The sequence below is a fragment of the Balaenoptera ricei genome, chromosome 16, assembly GCF_028023285.1.
Source record: "Balaenoptera ricei isolate mBalRic1 chromosome 16, mBalRic1.hap2, whole genome shotgun sequence".
Classification (NCBI taxonomy): Eukaryota; Metazoa; Chordata; class Mammalia; order Artiodactyla; family Balaenopteridae; genus Balaenoptera; species Balaenoptera ricei.
Window position 1 is genome coordinate 12,445,673 of NC_082654.1, and position 18,986 is coordinate 12,464,658.

At 41.0% G+C, this 18,986-nt stretch overlaps 1 protein-coding gene across 3 annotated transcripts in view; it reads left to right on the top strand.

Moving 5' to 3' along the window:
- The first annotated feature begins 5,588 nt into the window (after window positions 1-5,588).
- Window positions 5,589-18,986, top strand: part of CACUL1 (CDK2 associated cullin domain 1) — a 63,503-nt gene continuing 50,105 nt past the window's right edge. For 2 of the 3 annotated variants that reach the window (XM_059899584.1, XM_059899586.1), the window contains exon 1: window positions 5,590-6,193. In XM_059899584.1, coding sequence (XP_059755567.1) covers window positions 5,827-6,193 — 367 coding nt within the window. In that variant the 5' untranslated portion in view covers window positions 5,590-5,826. Of the gene's footprint in view, window positions 6,194-18,986 lie in introns of all 3 variants that reach the window. The other variant, XM_059899585.1, reaches the window with a different exon arrangement.

Sequence of the window (18,986 nt, forward strand, 5' to 3'; positions counted from 1 at the left end):
AAAATTAAAACATCATCTATAGGTATGTTGTCTACCACAGCCTGTCTGATTCAATGAGTTCAGACTTGACTACTTAGAAGAAGCATGTATGGTCTGTGGATTTTTTTCATATAATTTTTCATCTCTTCTTTCCTCTTCCTGCTCACCTCTGAGCAATTTCATTTCTTTCTAACAATGCAAGAATTAGGATGAAAAGATGTAAAAATGGCAATAATAAGTTTGCTTTCTCTTAGGAAAAATGTATCTCTCATCATACAGATGATGTTTTAAGAGTTGACTAAAGAAAAAAGGACTATTGATATAAAATAAGATTTCAAGTAGATTTAAGGTAGTCATGCATTTATTCATTCAAAAATGTTGAACAACTGTAATGACATATTCTGTGGGAAAGGCGACATAAAGGTATTTAAAGCCATAATAAACAAAGACTAATTCTTAGTGACAAAATCTCTGTGCCACGACCTCCACCCCCATTTTAACTATTTTAGATAATTAGCTACATATTTATTTTGTAATTGTCTTTCTTGATTCTAATCAGAACATACACAATTTTGCATACATATATTTATTAGGGAGATATTTGTGAGGGGGAGGGAGTCGAGTGGTTGGGATGAGGTAATGTAATGGATAGGCTTTGGGGCTTAGGTACTTGGGCCTATAATGGGCATTGCACCCATTTCAACCTCCCTACTTGACCCCAGATTTTATTCTTGCGTCCCACTCTGAGTACCAGGAGTGGGCCTCATTTTCCAGGAATAAATCCATACCCTTTCCAGTAAATGGCTTTGGAATTCAGGCGTAAATGCCATGTAGATTGGTTCAGGAATGAGTCAATGTGACATTGGAAAAGAAGTATGCTGAGGACTTCTGTGAAAGAACTTGCTTGCTCACAATAGATGTCTACCAGAAGTCATGGGTCCTCTTCTTCTGGACATTGTTGTCCAAATATATGAGGTCTGTGGCTGTGGCAGCCATTTTGTTGGCAGCCTAAGGATGAAGCTTGCAAAAGAGGAGATCAGGTCAAATAACAAGGCAGAGAACAGAGCTGGAGACCTGACTGAACCACGCCTCACCTTTGCCCTTCCTAGACCCTGTCAGTATGTTAGCCAATGAATAGCCTTGACTTTTAAGCAATATTTTAGTTGAGATTTCTGTTTCTGGAAGCCAAAATAAATATTTTAATGTACAGAATCCCAATTTATAAATTCTTTTTTATTTTTTTTAGTTTTATTTATTTATTTATTTATGGTTGTGTTGTGTCTTCGTTTCTGTGTGAGGGCTTTCTCTAGTTGTGGCAAGCGGGGACCACTCTTCATCGCGGTGTGCTGGCCTCTCACTATCGCGGCCTCTCTTGTTGCGGAGCACAGGCTCCAGACGCGCAGGCTCAGTAACTGTGGCTCACGGGCCCAGCTGCTCCGCGGGATGTGGGATCTTCCCAGACCAGGGCTCGAACCCGTGTCCCCTGCATTGGCAGGCAGATTCTCAACCACTGCGCCACCAGGGAAGCCCAATTTATACATTCTTAATATTGTTTTTATTTTTTAAACTTTAAGGTTAAGAATGTTTTTCTGATTATAAAAATAATATGTGCTCACTGTAGAGAATATAGAAAAGATCAAAAGATACGAAGAGGATACAAACCATCTATAAGCCTATTAGCCCTAGATAATTGCTATTGATGTTTTGAATTAGTCTTCTCTTTACATAAACAAACTTACATATATATTTTACATATATATGTATTCTGCTAAATATAGATTTTTTTATAATGGTGTGTTTAACCAATTACAGTTTAAATAAATGTCTTATATAGATTATTTTGGCAGTATACATGTAAAGGGTTCAGTGTTCACCAGTATGCTGGGTAAAACCCCCTGGAGTAGGGCCTTACTAGATGGAAGTTATATTGCTGTGATAGTACCAATCCCTTCAGTTCTAAATGTCTTCTAGTTTCCATCATGATTTTCTGACCCATATGTTGACTGGAAGACTAGAAATACTAGCTGTCTGTTGGTTATTGATTTCTAACTTAACTACACAGTGGGCAGAGAATGTGGTTGCTATGATACCAGTCCTTAGACATGTTGAGAAACTTGCTTTATGACCCAGTATGTTCAATTTTTGTAATGTTTCACATATTCTTGAAAGGAAATTATATTTTGCAGTTGTTGAGTACTCATTAAATCAAGCTTGGTAATCGTGTTGTTCAAATCCTCTAGTCCCTTAAAGATCTTCTGGTCCCTTTGATCTGTGTGTTAGTTTCCTGTGGCTGCTGTTAACAAATTAGCACAAATGGGTGGGTTTAAACAACAGAAAGGTATTCTCTCCCAGTTCCAGAAGCTAGAAGTCTGAAATCAAGGCACTGGCAGAGCTGCCTTCCCTCTGAAGACTCTAGGGGAGAATTCATTCTTTTCCTCCTCTGGCTTTGGGTGGCTGTAAGCATGTGGTGTGAGTGTAGCTGCATCACTCCAACCTCTGCCTCTGTGGTCACACTGCCTTCTTCTCTTCTGTTTCTGTCTCAGATCTCCTCCTCCTTTCTCTAAAGAGGACACTTGTCATTGGTTTTATGTTCCGCCTGGATAATCCAGGAAGCTATCCTCATCGCAAGATCTTTAATTACATCTACAAAGACCTTATTTTCAAATAAAGTAACACATAGGTTCCAGGGATTAAGACACTGGAGATATCTTTTTTGGGAGCTACTATTCAACCCACTGCAATCTGATACAGAGATATGTAAAAATCACCTACTCTGATGATAGATTTCTCTTTCTTCTTCTACTTCCGTCAACTTTTGCTTCATATATTTTGTGACCATATTATTAGAGACACATTTATGACTCTCATATCTTGTGTATTGAGTGTTATCTAGTCACACCCACCCACCCACCTCAGAAGTCTATTGATGACAAACTGTCAGCAGTTGTTTGTCTGAAAAAGACTATAATTTGTCTTTCCTCTTACATTCTTTACTTGCAGGGCATAGACTTCTAAGGTTACCTTTTTTTCCTCCTCAGCATTTCACTCAGGTGTCTTTTACTTGAAAAAAATTTGTTTACATATTCCTAAAATGTCCCAGGGCCAGAAAATTAGTACGGTTCCAAGCCCAGAGAATCAAAACCGTGTGCTGATTCAAAAAATATATGCCATTAATTAATATGAGGGAGCGTTGTCTGAAATTAAATCATTCTAAGTGATTGGTCAAAACATTTCATTTAGTGCAGAATATATTGGGAAAAAACGTGTAGAGAAGATGAAACAAATGTGGACACTGAAGTATATCAGAGACAATTTCTCAGTGACTGAAGTGATTCTTCACTTCACACTAATTGCATATCTGTGGAAATAAAGATTCATTATTCTCATATAATATACTGCTATTGCAGAGGAATCAAATAAATTATAATAGAGTTACATAATCTTTCTTCCTTGCCCCTCAAGACTCTCATACATAATCTCAAATTTGTAGTTAGATTTGTGAAACAGCATACAGAGACAGGCATTTTTTTTTTTTAAACATCTTTATTGGAGTATAATTGCTTTACAATGGTGTGTTAGTTTCTGCTTTATAACAAAGTGAATCAGTTATACATATACATATGTTCCCATATCTCTTCCCTCTTGCATCTCCCTCCCTCCCAGCCTCCCTATCCCACCCCTCTAGGTGGTCACAAAGCACCGAGCTGATATCCCTGTGCTATGCGGCTGCTTCCCACTAGCTATCTATTTTACATTTGGTAGTGTATATATGTCCATAACACTCTCTCACCCTGTCACATCTCACCCCTCCCCCTCCCCATATCCTCAAGTCCATTCTCTAGTAGGTCTGTGTCTTTATTCCCGTCTTGCCACTAGGTTCTTCATGACCTTTTTTTTCCCCCTTAGATTCCATATATATGTGTTAGCATATGGTATTTGTTTTTCTCTTTCTGACTTACTTCACTCTGTATGACAGACTCTAACTCCATCCACCTCACTACAAATACCTCCATTTTGTTTCTTTTTATGGCTGAGTAATATTCCATTGTATATATGTGCCACATCTTCTTTATCTATTCATCCGATGATGGACACTTAGGTTGCTTCCATGTCCTGGCTATTGTAAATAGAGCTGCAATGAACATTTTGGTACATGACTCTTTTTGAATTATGGTTTTCTCAGGGTATATGCCCAGTAGTGGGACTGCTGGGTCGTATGGTAGTTCTATTTGTAGTTTTTTAAGGAACCTCCATACTGTTCTCCATAGTGGCTGTATCAATTTACGTTCCCACCAACAGTGCAAGAGTGTTCCCTTTTCTCCACACCCTCTCCAGCATTTATTGTTTCTAGATTTTTTGATGATGGCCATTCTGACCGGTGTGAGATGATACCTCAATGTAGTTTTGATTTGCATTTCTCTAATGATTAATGATGTTGAGAATTCTTTTATGTGTCTATTGGCCATCTGTGTATCTTCTTTGGAGAAATGTCTGTTTAGGTCTTCTGCCCATTATTGGATTGGGTTGTTTGTTTTTTTGTTATTGAGCTGCATGAGCTGCTTGTAAATCTTGGAGATTAATCCTTTGTCAGTTGCTTCATTTGCAAATATTTTCTCCCATTCTGAGGGTTGTCTTTTGGTCTTGTTTATGGTTTCCTTTGCTGTGCAAAAGCTTTTAAGTTTCATTAGGTCCCATTTGTTTATTTGTGTTTTTATTTCCATTTATCTAGGGGCTGGGTCAAAAAGGATCTTGCTGTGATTTATGTCATAGAGTGTTCTGCCTATGTTTTCCTCTAAGAGTTTGATAGTGTCTGGCCTTACACTTAGGTCTTTAATCCATTTTGAGTTTATTTTTGTGTATGGTGTCAGGGAGTGTTCTAATTTAATACTTTTACATGTAGCAGACAGGCATTTTTAAGTTTAAAATTTCTGGCCTCAGTGTCCGGAGGAGTTAAGGAACTTTTAAAAAGTTCTTGAATAGCTCAAACACATTTATTTTTTTAAGCCACTCTGCTGTCTCGGTTGTTATCCTCGATTTTGAGGGTTTGGGTCGTGTGGGCTGAGGCTCAAGAGCAATCCTGCCAAGGGCCGCCCTGGGCAGTCCCACCCGTTTATAATGTGCGACGCGGAGCTTCTACTGGTCCCCTAGCTCCGTGGTCAAGCAAAAGCTGGGGCTGCAAGGCCCTCTGCAGTGCGAAACCCTGTAAATCGGGCGAGCGGAAGAAAAACACCGCCGAGACGGGGAGCCTGGAGCACACCGACCGACGGCCAGGCTTTGAGCGCGTCTTCATTCCCCGGCTCATCTCCCCGTAGTCCTGGTAACCAAACTCTGAATGCGCGTGCGCAGCCAAACTCCTTATCACGTGAGGCCGGGCCGGGGGCGGAGCCGACGAATGCTCCTCGGGACTAGTTGCCCAGTTCCTCTCTGCATGGGACCAGCCGAGGCGGGGCGAACCTCCACTGTACTGCGTTGGGGTGGCTCACAGCTCCCGCCCCTTTTCGCTTAGCTTTCTCGCGGCTGGTTCCTCGCACCACGTGCCCTCCTGGCCGCTCCCCCAGCTGCCCTTTCCAACTGCCTGTTGGAAGCTGCTGTAAAATGTCGTGAGGGGCGCTGCTGCTTTACGGCTGCCTCTCCCAGACTGGAGCCCGGGAGCGCCCACCGCCGTCAGCCCTGTCTCTACAAGTCGGCCCGGCGGAGATTGAGAGACCCGGCGCGCCGCTGCCCTCTCCGTCGCGCCCGTTCCGGCCCTCGGCGATGTGAGCTCGAGGAGGCTGCGGTGCCCCCCGGCCCGGGGTTGAGACGGGCGGCAGGTGCCTGTGAGGCGGGCGGGTGCTGGGGGCCTGCAGGATGGAGGAAAGCATGGAAGAGGAGGAGGGGAGCAGCTACGAGGCGATGATGGACGACCAGAACCACAACAACTGGGAGGCCGCCGTGGACGGCTTCCGGCAGCCCCCCCCACCCCCTCCGCCCCCCTCTTCGATCCCAGCCCCTGCCCGAGAGCCTCCGGGGGGTCAGCTGCTGGCGATGCCTGCGGTCTCCGTGGACAGGAAGGGCCCCAAGGAGGGGCTCCCGATGGGGCCGCCGCCACCGCCGGAGCCGAATGGGGTGATCATGATGTTGAAGAGCTGCGACGCGGCTGCCGCCGTGGCCAAGGCGGCCCCCGCCGCCACCCCCACCTCCAGCATCAACATCAACACCTCCACGTCCAAGTTCTGTGAGTGCAGCCTTTCGTCAGAAGCCTTGGCTTTTCTCCTTCCCACCCGGACGCTGAATCCTTCCTTCCCTCTCGGCCGTCCCGCTTCCTTTGTTTCAGGCCTGGGTCTCTCCTCCCCTCCCCGCCTCCCTCCCCCCCGCGTTCGGTGTCCGCGGCTGGCGCCGGAGCGGCCCTGGCTTCTTGTATTACCTGGCCTGAAAGAGCAGCCTGGTTACGCACACAGCCCCAAGTTCTCCTACAAACGCGATTCGTATCACGACTGGCTATCTCTCAGCATCAGGAAGCTCTTTTCTTCTCCGTTCCCCCTTAAGTTTCACCCTCAAACGTGAAGGGAAAATAAGGCTGTCCGAGTTTCGTTAGGGAGAGGCCTTCAGTGGTTTTTTTTTGCAACCAGGGGAAAAAGAAATCTGGCCACTTGTGTTTCTGTGCTTTTAGCCAGTCTGCGTTAAACAAGTCAGGAATTAGAAAGTTGACCTATATCTACACTTCGTTCTTTCCCTTCTCCAGTGCACGCCTTCTGCATCCCGGTAGGGAAATGTATGAGTTGCTTCTTGAGTAACAGCAGCGCAGTGGGAGCTGCGACATCCGTTTTGAAGCTAATAATGTATAAAATTACTTTTTCAAAGCCTACACTCATAAGAATAAGCCATTCGTTATGTGTCCAATTCTAAGCTTCTGTTCAATGTTGAACTTTTATGTTAGTGATCTGCCTTAACGCTCAACTGCAGGCAGAAAGATTTAAGACCAAAATCTGTTTTGTAACCGAAACTATCTCCAACCAAGGATGTATGCTTTCACAGCTAGGAAGAAAAGTGCGTTTGCTTTAAGTGGTGTTTTTGGGGGCTGGTGATGGTGGAAATTGACCGTCACAGCCAGAGTTTTCTCTCCTATTAATAACTGCAAGTTTTGAATGGCATCTGGTAAAGCAACTGGAGATTTCATTTCTAGTTGCTAATTTTATCAAGCTGTACCAGTAATTGTGCAATTAGCTGTGCAGAGAAAATATCTGCCTTGGTTCAGATGTATAGTCATAGCTTTACACATTTTTTTTTTTTTTGGAACAAGCGCATATTTGCCTTCAAGATACTGCTTTAGTCAGAGACGTTCATATGTAGGTATGGTTGGTAAGATTTGTCTCCGATTTTTTCCGTATTATGTGTGAAAATAATGTTTATATTGTATAGTTTGTGTGTTGAAGTCTATGTAGTGAAACCAGACCTGGGACACAGTGGCAGGGTGACTTATCTAAATGCTGAAGGAAGCTTGCTTTAGTGTTTCAACCAAGTTCATTTTAAGAGTTCAGAAAACAGCATACAGCTAAGAGCAAAAATTAGTGAAATTAGGAACAAAAGAAAGATTTGCCAAACCAAAAGATTGTTTTTTGAAATTAATAAGCTAAACAGACCTCCGATTTTTTAAATGCAAATACAATAAGTGATAAATGGGAAAAAGGTACAAACATGAGGTGTTTAAAAGAAGAGTTTTATGAATTGCTATGGGTTTATAAATTTGAAAGCCTAGAGGAAATGTGTAAATTCTTAGAAAACTACAAACTATGAAAGTTGGTAACAGAAGAAGTAGATAGCTTGAGCTGACTAATCAATATTTTTTTTAATTTATTTTATTTTATTTATTTTTATTTTTGGCTGCGTTTTGGGTCTTTGTTGCTGCGTGTGGGCTTTTCTCTATTTGCGGCGAGCGGGGGCTACTCTTCGATGCGGTGCGTGGGCTTCTCATTGCGGTGGATTCTCTTGTTGCGGAGCTCAGTCTCTAGGCGTGCGGGCTTCAGTACTTGTGGCACACGGGCTCAGTAGTTGTGCCTCGCGGGCTCTAGAGCTCAGGCTCAGTTGTTGTGGCGCATGGGCTTAGTTGCTCCGCGGCATGTGGGATCTTCGCGGACCAGGGTTCGAACCTGTGTCCCCTGCATTGGCAGGCGGATTCTTAGCCACTGCACCACCAGGGAAGCCCGAGCTGACTAATAAATATTTAAAAACTGAAATAGTAAAACGTCCCCTTTCAAAAACTCTGGATGAAGATAATCTTATAATTGAGGTGCAATGAGCTTCTAAATAACAATTCCTTTTTAAAAGTTGTTCTGGGAAATAGGAAAAAGAGAGAGAGAGAGATGCCAAGCTCATTTTATGAAGTTAGTGAAATCTTGATTCCAAAACTAGGTAAAGTTAATATGAGAAAGTTATACATCTGTTTTCCGTTATTAGCATAAATGTAAAAATCCTACACAAAATACTAGCTCTTCAAACCCAACAATGTGTTAGAAGAATCTTGATCCGTAGAGTTTGTTTTAGGAATGTAAGTGTGGTTCAACATCTATTTATCTGTTAATGGAATTTATCTTATTAATAGACTAAAGGAGAGTATGTGGGTTCATCATTCTCTCTACTTTTGTATATGTACTTGAAAATTCCCATATTAAAAAGTTAAAAAAAAATAGACTAAAGGAGAGAAGTCATCATTATTTCGATACCATAAAATTATTTGATAAGATCCAGCACCCATATATGATAAAAACTCTTGGCAAGCTTGGAGCGCAGGATAACTAAATGATGGTCATTACCAAAAACCTACAGCAAATAATAATACTTAACAGAGAAATTTTAGATACATGTACTTCAAGATCAGTAACAAGGGACTTCCCTGGTGGTCCAGTGGTTAAGACTCAGCGCTTCCACTGCAGTGGGCACGGGTTCAAACCCTGCTTGCGGAACTAATCCTGCATGTGGCACAGCAAAAAAATAAATAAAAAGATCAGTAACAAGATAAGGATGCCCTCTGTCATTGTTACTGTTTAACATGGTAAGAAAGGTCCTGACGAACACTACAGGGGGAAAAATTAAAAGTATAAGGATAAGAAGGGAAGCAATAAAACTCATTATTTGCGGATAATATCACTTATCTAGAAGAACCATTAGAATCAAGAGAAGCTATTAGAACTAGTAAGAGCTTAGCAGGGTTACTGGACTTAAGATCACCCTACAAAAGTTAGCAGCATTTACTACACTAGCAATAACCAATTAGTAAAGGTAATCAAAAGTAAATATTGTAGGGCTTCCCTGGTGGCACAGTGGTTAAGAATCCGCCTGCCAATGCAGGGGACACGGGTTCGAGCCCTGGTCTGGGGAGATCCCACATGCTGTGGAGCAACTAAGCCCATGCACCACAACTACTGAGCCTGAGCTCTAGAGCCCGCGAGCCACTACTACTGAGCCCACGCGCTGCAAATTACTGAAGCCCGCACACCTAGAGCCTGTGCTCCACAACAAGAGAAGCCACCGCAATGAGAAGCCCACGCACCGCAAGGAAGAGTAGCCCCCGCTCACTGCAACTAGAGAAAGCCTGCGCGCTGCAACAAAGACCCAACACAGCCAAAAATAAATAAATAAAATAAATAAATTTTTTTTTAAAAAGTAAATATTGTATACAATAATAGCAAGAAAACTATAGTCTCTAGGAATTACCCTAAGTACATAAGATCTTTAAGGAGAGAACTTTAATAAGGAGCTAGAAGAGGACCTAAATAAATGGGAAAACTTTCCATGCTCTTGGGATTAGATTACTTATTGTTGTAAGGAAGTCACTTTTCTCCATTTTAATCTATAAATTTGATTAAACTGCCATCAAAATTCCAGTTGGTTTGTCTGACAAACTCAGTAACCTGATCTAAAATTTATATGGCAGGTGGGATAAAGTCTGTGAATAGCTAAATCAGTCTTAGAGATCTGCTTTCGTGGGGGCTTGCCTTACCAGAGGTTAAGATACTGTTTCAAAACTATAGTAATAAAAACTAGTATAAGTGCAAGAACATAAAAAATACACTGGGGGAACAAATTGGAGAGCAGAGACTTACCTATATGTTCAGGAAGTTAAGATAAAGGTAGTATCATAAATCATCAGAGAAAGGAGTCATGTTGCTAGGAAGAGTGGCTCACTTTATGGAGAAAAACCTAACACCACAGATGGGATGAACTATGGATAATTAAAGATCTAAATGTGAAAGGAAAAGTTATAAAATTAATAGAAGACAATGTTGAAGAAGCTCTCTCCCTAGGGAAAGCTTTATCTCCTAAAACTTATAAAGGTGAAAAGGTAATGACTTTGATTATATAAAAATTAAAGGTTTTCATTCAGTGACAGACAGATGATAGAATTAGGGAAGATATTTGCAGTGCCCAAAATTGCCAAGGGATTTAGCCTTGAATTTATTCAGCTTTTGTTTGTCCCCAAAAGCATTTTACCTTCATTTTCTTAGGATATTTTTGCTGGATATAGAATTCTAGATTGATAATCTTGTTTTGTTTTTGTTTTTCCTTTCAATACTTTAAAGATGTCTTTCCGTTGTCTTCTGGCCTGCATTATTTCTTTTAATAAATGTCTGAATATTCTTATCTTTGTTCCTCTCTAGTAATGTGTCCTTTTTTTCTGGCTGCTTTTAAGATTTTCACTTTATCTTTCACTAAATCAAATTTAATTTGATTGTGATATTCCTTGTGGTAGAGTTTTCTTTAGGTTTATTCTTGTTAGTGTTCTTTGAGCTTCTTGGATCTGTGGGGTTCTAGAATTTGTCAAATCTGGAACATTATCATTCATTTTATATTTTTTCAGAATTACTGCCCCATGCCCCTCAGTTGCATATATGTTACGCCACTTGTTATTGTACACTAAATCACTGAGGCTCTGTTCATTATCTTTTTCAGCTTTTTCACCCCCCTCTGCTTCAGTTCAGATAGTTTCTATCGCTGTGTTGTCTCTGGTGTCTAATCTGTTGTTAATTCACTCTTAATCAGCAAGAGTTCCAACTGTTTTTAACATAGACTGTCATTGAGTCCGGGTTTCAGTCAGTTAACTGAGCAAATTGTTATAACCATATCTAGTTTCTTGAGATACTGCAGTGAATAAAGAATCTTCAGTAAGTGTATTCCTTTTGATAACTTAAGTCTTACCTAAAGTTATGTTTCAGTCTTTAGAATTCTTAAAGTCTTCCGAAAGTCCACAGTGGTGTACCTCAGAGATATTATGGGTTCTGTTCTAGACCACCACAGTAAAGTGAATATCACAATAAAGTGAATCACACAAATTTTTTCATTTCCCAGTGCATATAAAAGTTATGTTTACAGTATAGTGTAGTCTGTTAAGTGTGCAATAGCATTATGCCTAAGAAAAAAATTGAACATATCTTAATTGAAAAACACTTTATTGCTAAAAAATGCTAAATATCATCTGAGCCTTTAGCAAATCATTATCTTTTCACTGGTAGAGGGTTTGAAATATTGCGAGAATTACCAAAATGTGACAGAGATGCAAAGTGAGCAAATGCTGTTGGAAAAATGGCACCGATAGACTTGCTAGACTCAGAGTTGCCACAAAACTTCAATTTGTAAAAAGCGCAGTATCTGCAAAGTACAATAAAACGAGGTATGCCTGTAGTTCTTTTGGAATGAAGGCTGGCTCCTGTTTGTTTAGATTTGGTGCTTCTCCCCCTGGGAAATTTGATTTATAATAGTTGGAGGTTTAGAGGCGGTGAGAGCTGCTTGGAGGTAAGGCATGAGGAGAATCTGCATTCCCTTGGAAGGCTGCAGGTAATATTACAGCAGGGGAGCAGGGGCTTCAGTCAAGGAAAGATTAGCCTCATTTTGGGTGGGAAGGGTGCTTCTCAGGTATGGAAGGCTCAGTGAGTTTTGTGAGGTCAGGTTTCTCAGATTGATCAAACTCCACCAAACTGACCCCATTTCAGGCCTCAGGGTCTTATCATTTCACAATCAGTGCCCAAACTTTTACTTAAGAGATCTGTCTAGGCTTTGAATTATTTTTATATGGTAATTCTGTAACTTGCAGAATCACTGTTTGATTTTTGGCTATATCAACCCTGTGCCTGTAAGAATTAAGAGGTTCTTTTATGCATTCATGGATGCTCTTTGGTCCTTTGTTTATTGAGTTAATCATTTTCTTAAAGCTTTCACCTGTCCTCAGAATCAGCCCACTCCACAGTCCTTGTCTTTCTTGTTTCCATCATAATGCACTTAGCAGTCTGCCATGTTGTTTTCTTCGAGAAGAACTTTATTCCAGGTATCTACAGGTGATAAGTAATTCTTTGCTGCTACATGCCATGTGCTATTAGTATTATGTTATCTAATGGTGGCAACGTCATCATTGCCTTTAAATCCAACTAGATTGGAAAACCAAAGCCAGGTTCCTAGCTTTCAAGAGTCTGTGTCCTGTAACCACTCTGGTACCAAATACTTTATCAGTCGCAGTTCAGCGCAAGAAAACACTCTAGATATCTAAAGCAACAGGAGATTTAATAGCAGAAATTGGGTCCATTGTAAATTGTTGGAAAGGTCAGAGGTATGAAGTCAGCGAGGCTGCCCGACTAAAGCTGCATTCCAGAGGGCAGGCTGCTGCTGCCACTACCGCCGTTCTTACATCGTCACACTTGCCTCCCTCATCCTTGAAGTTGGTGACCAGACACTGGAACTTGGAGTTCGGCTGCCACGAATTCTGACGTCTCTAACCTTACTTGCCAGAACCACCAGCAGCAATGATCTGTCCTTTGCCTCCCTTTGGCCTTGCAAATCGCATTCAAATGTATCTCATTGATGGAATGTAATTTGGGAAGTAATTATTTAGTTTAGTTTTTCATTGCACATTAGTCAGCTTGATAATTACCCCCAAATTTCAGGAGCTTATGGACCAACAAAGGCTTATTTCTTGCTCATGTTATGTTAGTGGCTGACAGTTGGTTGTGGCTTTTCACATGTCATCTCATTCTGAAGCGCAGCTCTTTTCTGGGTCCTGTCACTCTTGGCAGAGACAAAGAGAAGAGAGTGGACAGCAACACACAATGGCTTTTAAAGCCTCTGCTCAGATGTAGCATATGTCACATCTGTTTACATTCCAGATATATTAAACAAGCTAGAATGGTTCCCTGTCTGAATGTGTTGGGGCAGGTGGGACTGGAGCGTGAGGATAAAAGGCACTGAATGGCTGGATGGAAGGAGGGAGGGGGGTGGGTGGGATCTTGCCTTGACTGATGGTACTGTGCCATGATCTCAGGATAATTATGAATCCAGTGCACCAAAAGCTTCTCCAGATGAATAAAAGCTTCACAGTATTTTTTAACTGAACTCAATGAAATTATTCTTTTTTTTAAATTAATGACTCAGAAGTATGTTAAAATTGACTTTTGAATTTAGTGAAAGTGTTAACTGATTTTAGTAAATCCTAAATAAAGCTGCTCTACTTGATCAGGTCCTATCTGCCAGTTTCCAGATTGGTTGATTCTTTTACAAGTGGATCAGTTAATGTATTCAGGCCTTAAAATATGCACTGTTCGCAGCATCCGCGGTGGTTATTTGGTATCTTGCCTTCCAGCTTAGTGGGGTTGTGCTGCAGCAAGCATCACTATGGTATGGATCGATTGTCCAAATTTCAGGATCTCATTGGGGATCTTATCTTGCCGTTTTTTGACATGAATTGCACAAAGTGACGGTGATGAAACTGTAAGAGAAAGCCATTGTAATGTTTATGTAAGGCCCAGTCCCAAATCCCTAAAGAAAATGAATGCTGTTTACTTTCTCTTTAAACTGTAACTCTGTAAGCCGCAGACCATATATAATCACGTTGTGAACTGTTAAATGCTATATAAAAAATGATTGTGGATATTCTTTTATAATATGCCTTGGCAGAGCAAACTGGCCTTCCATTTTTCTTCCTACTTTTGTAGTTGTTTGGCTATTAACCTCTGTAGTTAAGAGTATAGATAAGTAATTTGTAGTTGCAGGTGTGCTGACTAGAATGGCATTTTATCCAAACAGATACTTAGGTATCGTCTTCTGTATGCCGAGGTAATATTTTAGCCTCTGGTGATGAATGAGACAGAGTTTAGTGTGGTGGTTGATGGACAGATGATTGTGATACATTATAATTAAATGCTGTGGTAAAGTTATGTATGTACATGGTAGCATAGAGGGAAAAAGAATCTTTGAAAATGAATAAAAGTTTGTTAGGAGGACTGAGGTGGCAGGGTTGGACTTGAAGAGACTTCCTTTGCAGAGGGAGAAGCCTGTGTGGAAGACCCAGAGTTGAAATTATTGTAGGAACATAGGGTGTGAGGAGGGAGTGGCACAAATTAAACCTAGATCGATAGAAAGGTCTAGATGCGAAGGGCATGCCAGGTTAGAGGTGGGATTTTCTTCTGCAGGAATAGGGGCCACTGAAGTAAATTAAGGGAGTCAACTTGGTAAAATTTGTCTTAGCATGTTAATATAGATTAGAAAGGAGAGAGAATGGAGGCATAGAGACTGGTTAGGGGGTTTAATTATTGTAGTCTAGGCAAGAGATGACAGCCTGAACAAATAAAGCATTGGAAGAGAGGTGCTTTCCGACTTTGGAAACATTTGGGGACTACAGTCTGTAAAATTTGGGTGGGAAGAAGGGAGGATAAGGATTTGGTAGGCGTATAGGTAGGGGTGTGTGTCTTTTTTAAGTTATCTGTGGAACATTTGGGTGGAGAGGTCCAGTAGGCAGTGGGTAAATGAGCTTTCTCATTTCATGTGCCTTAGAATATTGGAAGTACTGAAACAAAAATCTAGTTTCACCAGATTTGTTTTTCCCTTTCTGAGGATTTGAGTTTCACCAAACTCTTTGGCCTTAGAACAAAACAACACAGAACTTTGCTTTTATATAGGCTTATACTTTAAAAACTTAAACTGTATGAAAAGATATATAATGAAAATCAGTGATTCCTTCCCTTGTTCCTTCCCATTCCTGGACCTGTGAGCCAGAGTCAATTATTTTTAATTCATTTAGTTGTCTCTTCTGGTATTTATCCACACATTTCAGTGTGTTAATGTTGTTATTGATTAATTAGTTAGTTTTATGTTACCTGTTGACCTGTTATTTCCACGATGTTTTAGTTCTCTTATACCTCTACACACCTTACCTCTTTAATTCTTTAAATACCACAATTTTTGGTTCAAAATAAACCATATTTACATTACAACTAAATATTCACTGAAGGGCCAGGAGTGTACTCAGATTACATTTTCTTTCACATAGAACTCTGCTGTTAAGTTGCCTTGTTTATACTTGCATAGTTTTTGAAAAACTGATTCTTAAAGTTTTTCAGCATCTTTATCACATCCACCATATACCTGTCACTGGTGTCTTTGAAATGCTCAGTTAATCAGTATTTTCTTTTTGTCTGCTTGTGGAGCTGTTAATCTTCTTGTTCCTGTCTATTTCTTAGGGCCCACAGTTGCCACTCATGGACTTCCCAACAGGTGGAATGATTGTTACTTGATGTCTTCCTTTTTATTTATTTATTTATTAGAAGTTTTGTTAAAAGTTGAAATATAGTTGATGTACAATATTATGTTAGCTTCAGGTGTACTGCATAGTGATTTGACATTTGCATACATCATGAAATGTTCACCACAATAAATCTAGTAACCGTCTCTCCCCATACAAAGTTATTACAATATTATTGACCACGTATCTTAAGCTGTATATATGGTACAACATATATACATATGTGATTGTTTTCAGTTGATGATCTCTTAAGTTTGAATGCCTTCTAACAACGATACATTTTTATTCCCCCCCATCATGTTGAATGTTTTTGATGTATTTTCCATCTTTTTGTTTTGTATATCCCTGAACTATTTATTGTGGTTTTAGATGATTTTACTACTTTTGTCTTTTAACCTTCGTACTAACTTTATAAGTGGCTGATGTACTACCTTTACTATATGTTCATCTTTACTAGTGACATTTTTCCTTTCACAATTTTCATATTTTGAGTTGTGGCCTTTTCTGCTTAGAGAAGCCCTTTATCATTTCTTGTAAAGCTGGTTTAGTGGCGCTGAACTCTTAGCTTTTGCTTGTCTGTAAAACTCTTTATCTCGCCTTCAAATCTGAATGATACCCTTGTCAGGTAGAGTATTTTTGGTTGTAAGTTTTTTCTTTCATCACTTTGCAAATATCATGCCATTCGCTTCTGGCCTGCAAAGTTTCTGCTGAGAAGTCAGCTGTGAGTCTTTATGGGAGTTCCCTTGTATGTAACTAGTTGCTTTTCTCTTCTGCTTTTAAGATTCTCTCTTTATCTTTAATTTTGCAATTTTAATTATTATGTGTCTTAACAGTGGACTTGTTTGAGTTCAACTTGTTTGGGAGTCTCTGTGCTTCTTGGAATTGGATGTCTGTTTCCTTCCCCAGGATAGGGAAGTTTTTAGCTATTATTTCTTCAAATAAGTTCTTTTCCTCTTTCTTCTCCTTCTGAGACCCCTGTAAAGTTAATATGCTTGATGTTGTACCAGAGGTCTCTTAAATTATCCTCATTTTTAAAAATTATTTTTTCTCTTTTTCTGTTCAACTTGGGTGATTTCTACTACTGTCTTCCAGATCACAGTCTGTTACTCTGTGTCATCTAATCTACTGTTGATTCCTTCTAGTGTAATTTTAATTTTAGTTAATTGTATTCTTCAGCTCTGTTTGGTTCTCAGTATTTTCCAACTATTTGTTGAAATTCTCACCATGTTCATCCATTCTTCTGAGCTAGGGAGCATCTTTATGATCATTACCTTGAACTCTTTGTTGAGTAGATTGCCTGTCTCCACTTCGTTTAGTTCTTTTCCTGAGGTTTTGTCTTGTTTCTTTGTTTGGGGCATGTTCCTCTGTCTGCTCATTTTGCCCAGTTTTCTGTGTTAGGTTGGTTACATTTCCCAATTTTAGAGAAGTGGCCTCATGTAGGAGACATCCAATGGGTTCCAGTAGCACACTCCCTTCTGGTCACCAGAGCTATATGCTCAAGGGGTGCCCCCGTAGGGCTGCCTGTGCCCTTCTTTTGTGGCAGGGCTGCTATGGTGGGTGTGCTGGTAGGCGGGGCTGGCCCCCAGCCTGGCTGTGAGGCCCTGCCTCATGCAGTGGCTGCAGGGCTGCTGGAGGGCAGGGTAGGCTTCCCAGCTGTCTGCCTGGCCCTGGGGCTGCGGCTGGGCTGCTGGTGGGCGGGTAAGCCCCCAGTGCTAATAATCTAGGGGGAGGATTCCAAAATGTCACTTGCCAGTGCTGTGTTATCTTGGTAGAACGAGCTCCCCAAAATGGCTACTGCCAGCATCTCCATCCCCAGGGGGAGTTCCAGTTGCCTCCTGCCTCACCAGGAGGCTATCCAAGATCAGCAAATGGGTCTCACCCAGGCTCCTTTCAATTTACTGCCTCTGTGCTGAGATTTGAAGTGTGTGATATTTAACGTATGCCCTTTAAGAGCAGAGTCTGTTTCCTACAGCTCTCTGGCTCTCCTGGACATAAGCCCTGCTGGTTTTCAAAGTCAGATGTTCTGGGGGCTCATCTTTCTGATGCAGGAACCCTGGGCAGGGGAGCCTGATGTGGGGCTCAGAAAGAATCCTCAGTCCTTGGGGAGAACCTCTTTGATTGTGATATTGCTCCCATTTGTGGATCGCTGACCTGGAGTTGTGAGTCCTGATAATACCGCGTCTCAACCCCTCTTACTCAGCTCGTTGTAGTTCCTTGTTTAGGTATGCAGTTGTGGAATATCTTTTCTGCTAGTTTTTAGGCCGTTGTCGTAGATAGTTGCTCTGTAAGTAGCTGTAATTTTGGTGTATCCATGGGAGGAGTGAGTTCAGGGTTTTCCTACTCTGCTGTCTTGACCACTTCACTTCATGTCTTTCTTTTTACTGGTGTGTTCCCATGTATGTGTGTGTATGTACAGAACATATCTGCTGGCAGTCTGTTGGGAAAATGTGTATGGATAATAATATCAGGTCTTGACTATATAAAAATGCTCACTTGATTGACTGTTTGGGTATAGAATTCTTACCTAAATAATTTTTTTTTTTAGTTTTATTTATTTTTGGCTGCGTTGGGTCTTCATTGCTGTGCGTTGCAGCGAGTGGGGACCACTCTTCACTGCGGTGCGTGGGCCTCTCACTGCGTTGGCTTCTCTTGTTGTGGAGCACTGGCTCTAGGCACGCAGGCTTCAGTAGTTGTGGGACATGGGCTCAGTAGTTGTGGCTCGCGGGTTCCAGAGCGCAGGCTCACTAGTTGCAGTGCATGGGCTTAGTTGCTCTGCAGCATGTGGAATCCTCCGGGACCAGGGCTCGAACCCGTGTCCCCTGCATTGGCAGGAGGATTCTCAATTGCTGCGCCACCAGGGAAGCCCCCTAAATAATTTTCAAAGTGTTGCTTCATTGACTTTAAGCTTGCAGTGTTACAGTGGAGAATTCAGGTGCCATTTTTATTCTTGTTATTTAGTATGTGATCTTTTTTTCCCTTTGGAAAATTATTGGGATGTTTTCTTAGGTTAATGAGTCAGTGTTTTTCTCCCTTTACGTTTTCTCTCTTCTCCCTTTTCTCTGGAATTATTGGTAGTCCAATGTTGAATTTCCTGTTTTGATCTTCTAAGTCTGTTAACTATTTTTTAGAATATTCTATTTCTCTTAATGTTCTGGGAGAGTTTCTAGATGTTTACTTTTTTCTTTTGGATTTTTTTTATGATAAAGACATTTATGATGAGATAAATGCTTTTATTTATTTATTTATTTATTTATTTATTTATGGCTGTGTTGGGTCTTTGTCGCTGCATGCGGGCTTTCTCTAGTTGCATCGAGCAGGGGCTACTCTTCCTTATGGTGCACAGGCTTCTCATTGCGCAGGCTTCTCCCGCTTCAGAGCACGGGCTCTAGGATGCGCGGACTTCAGTAGTTGTAGCGAATGGGTTTAGCTGCTTTGTGGCGTGTGGGATCTTCCTGGACTAGGGCTCGAA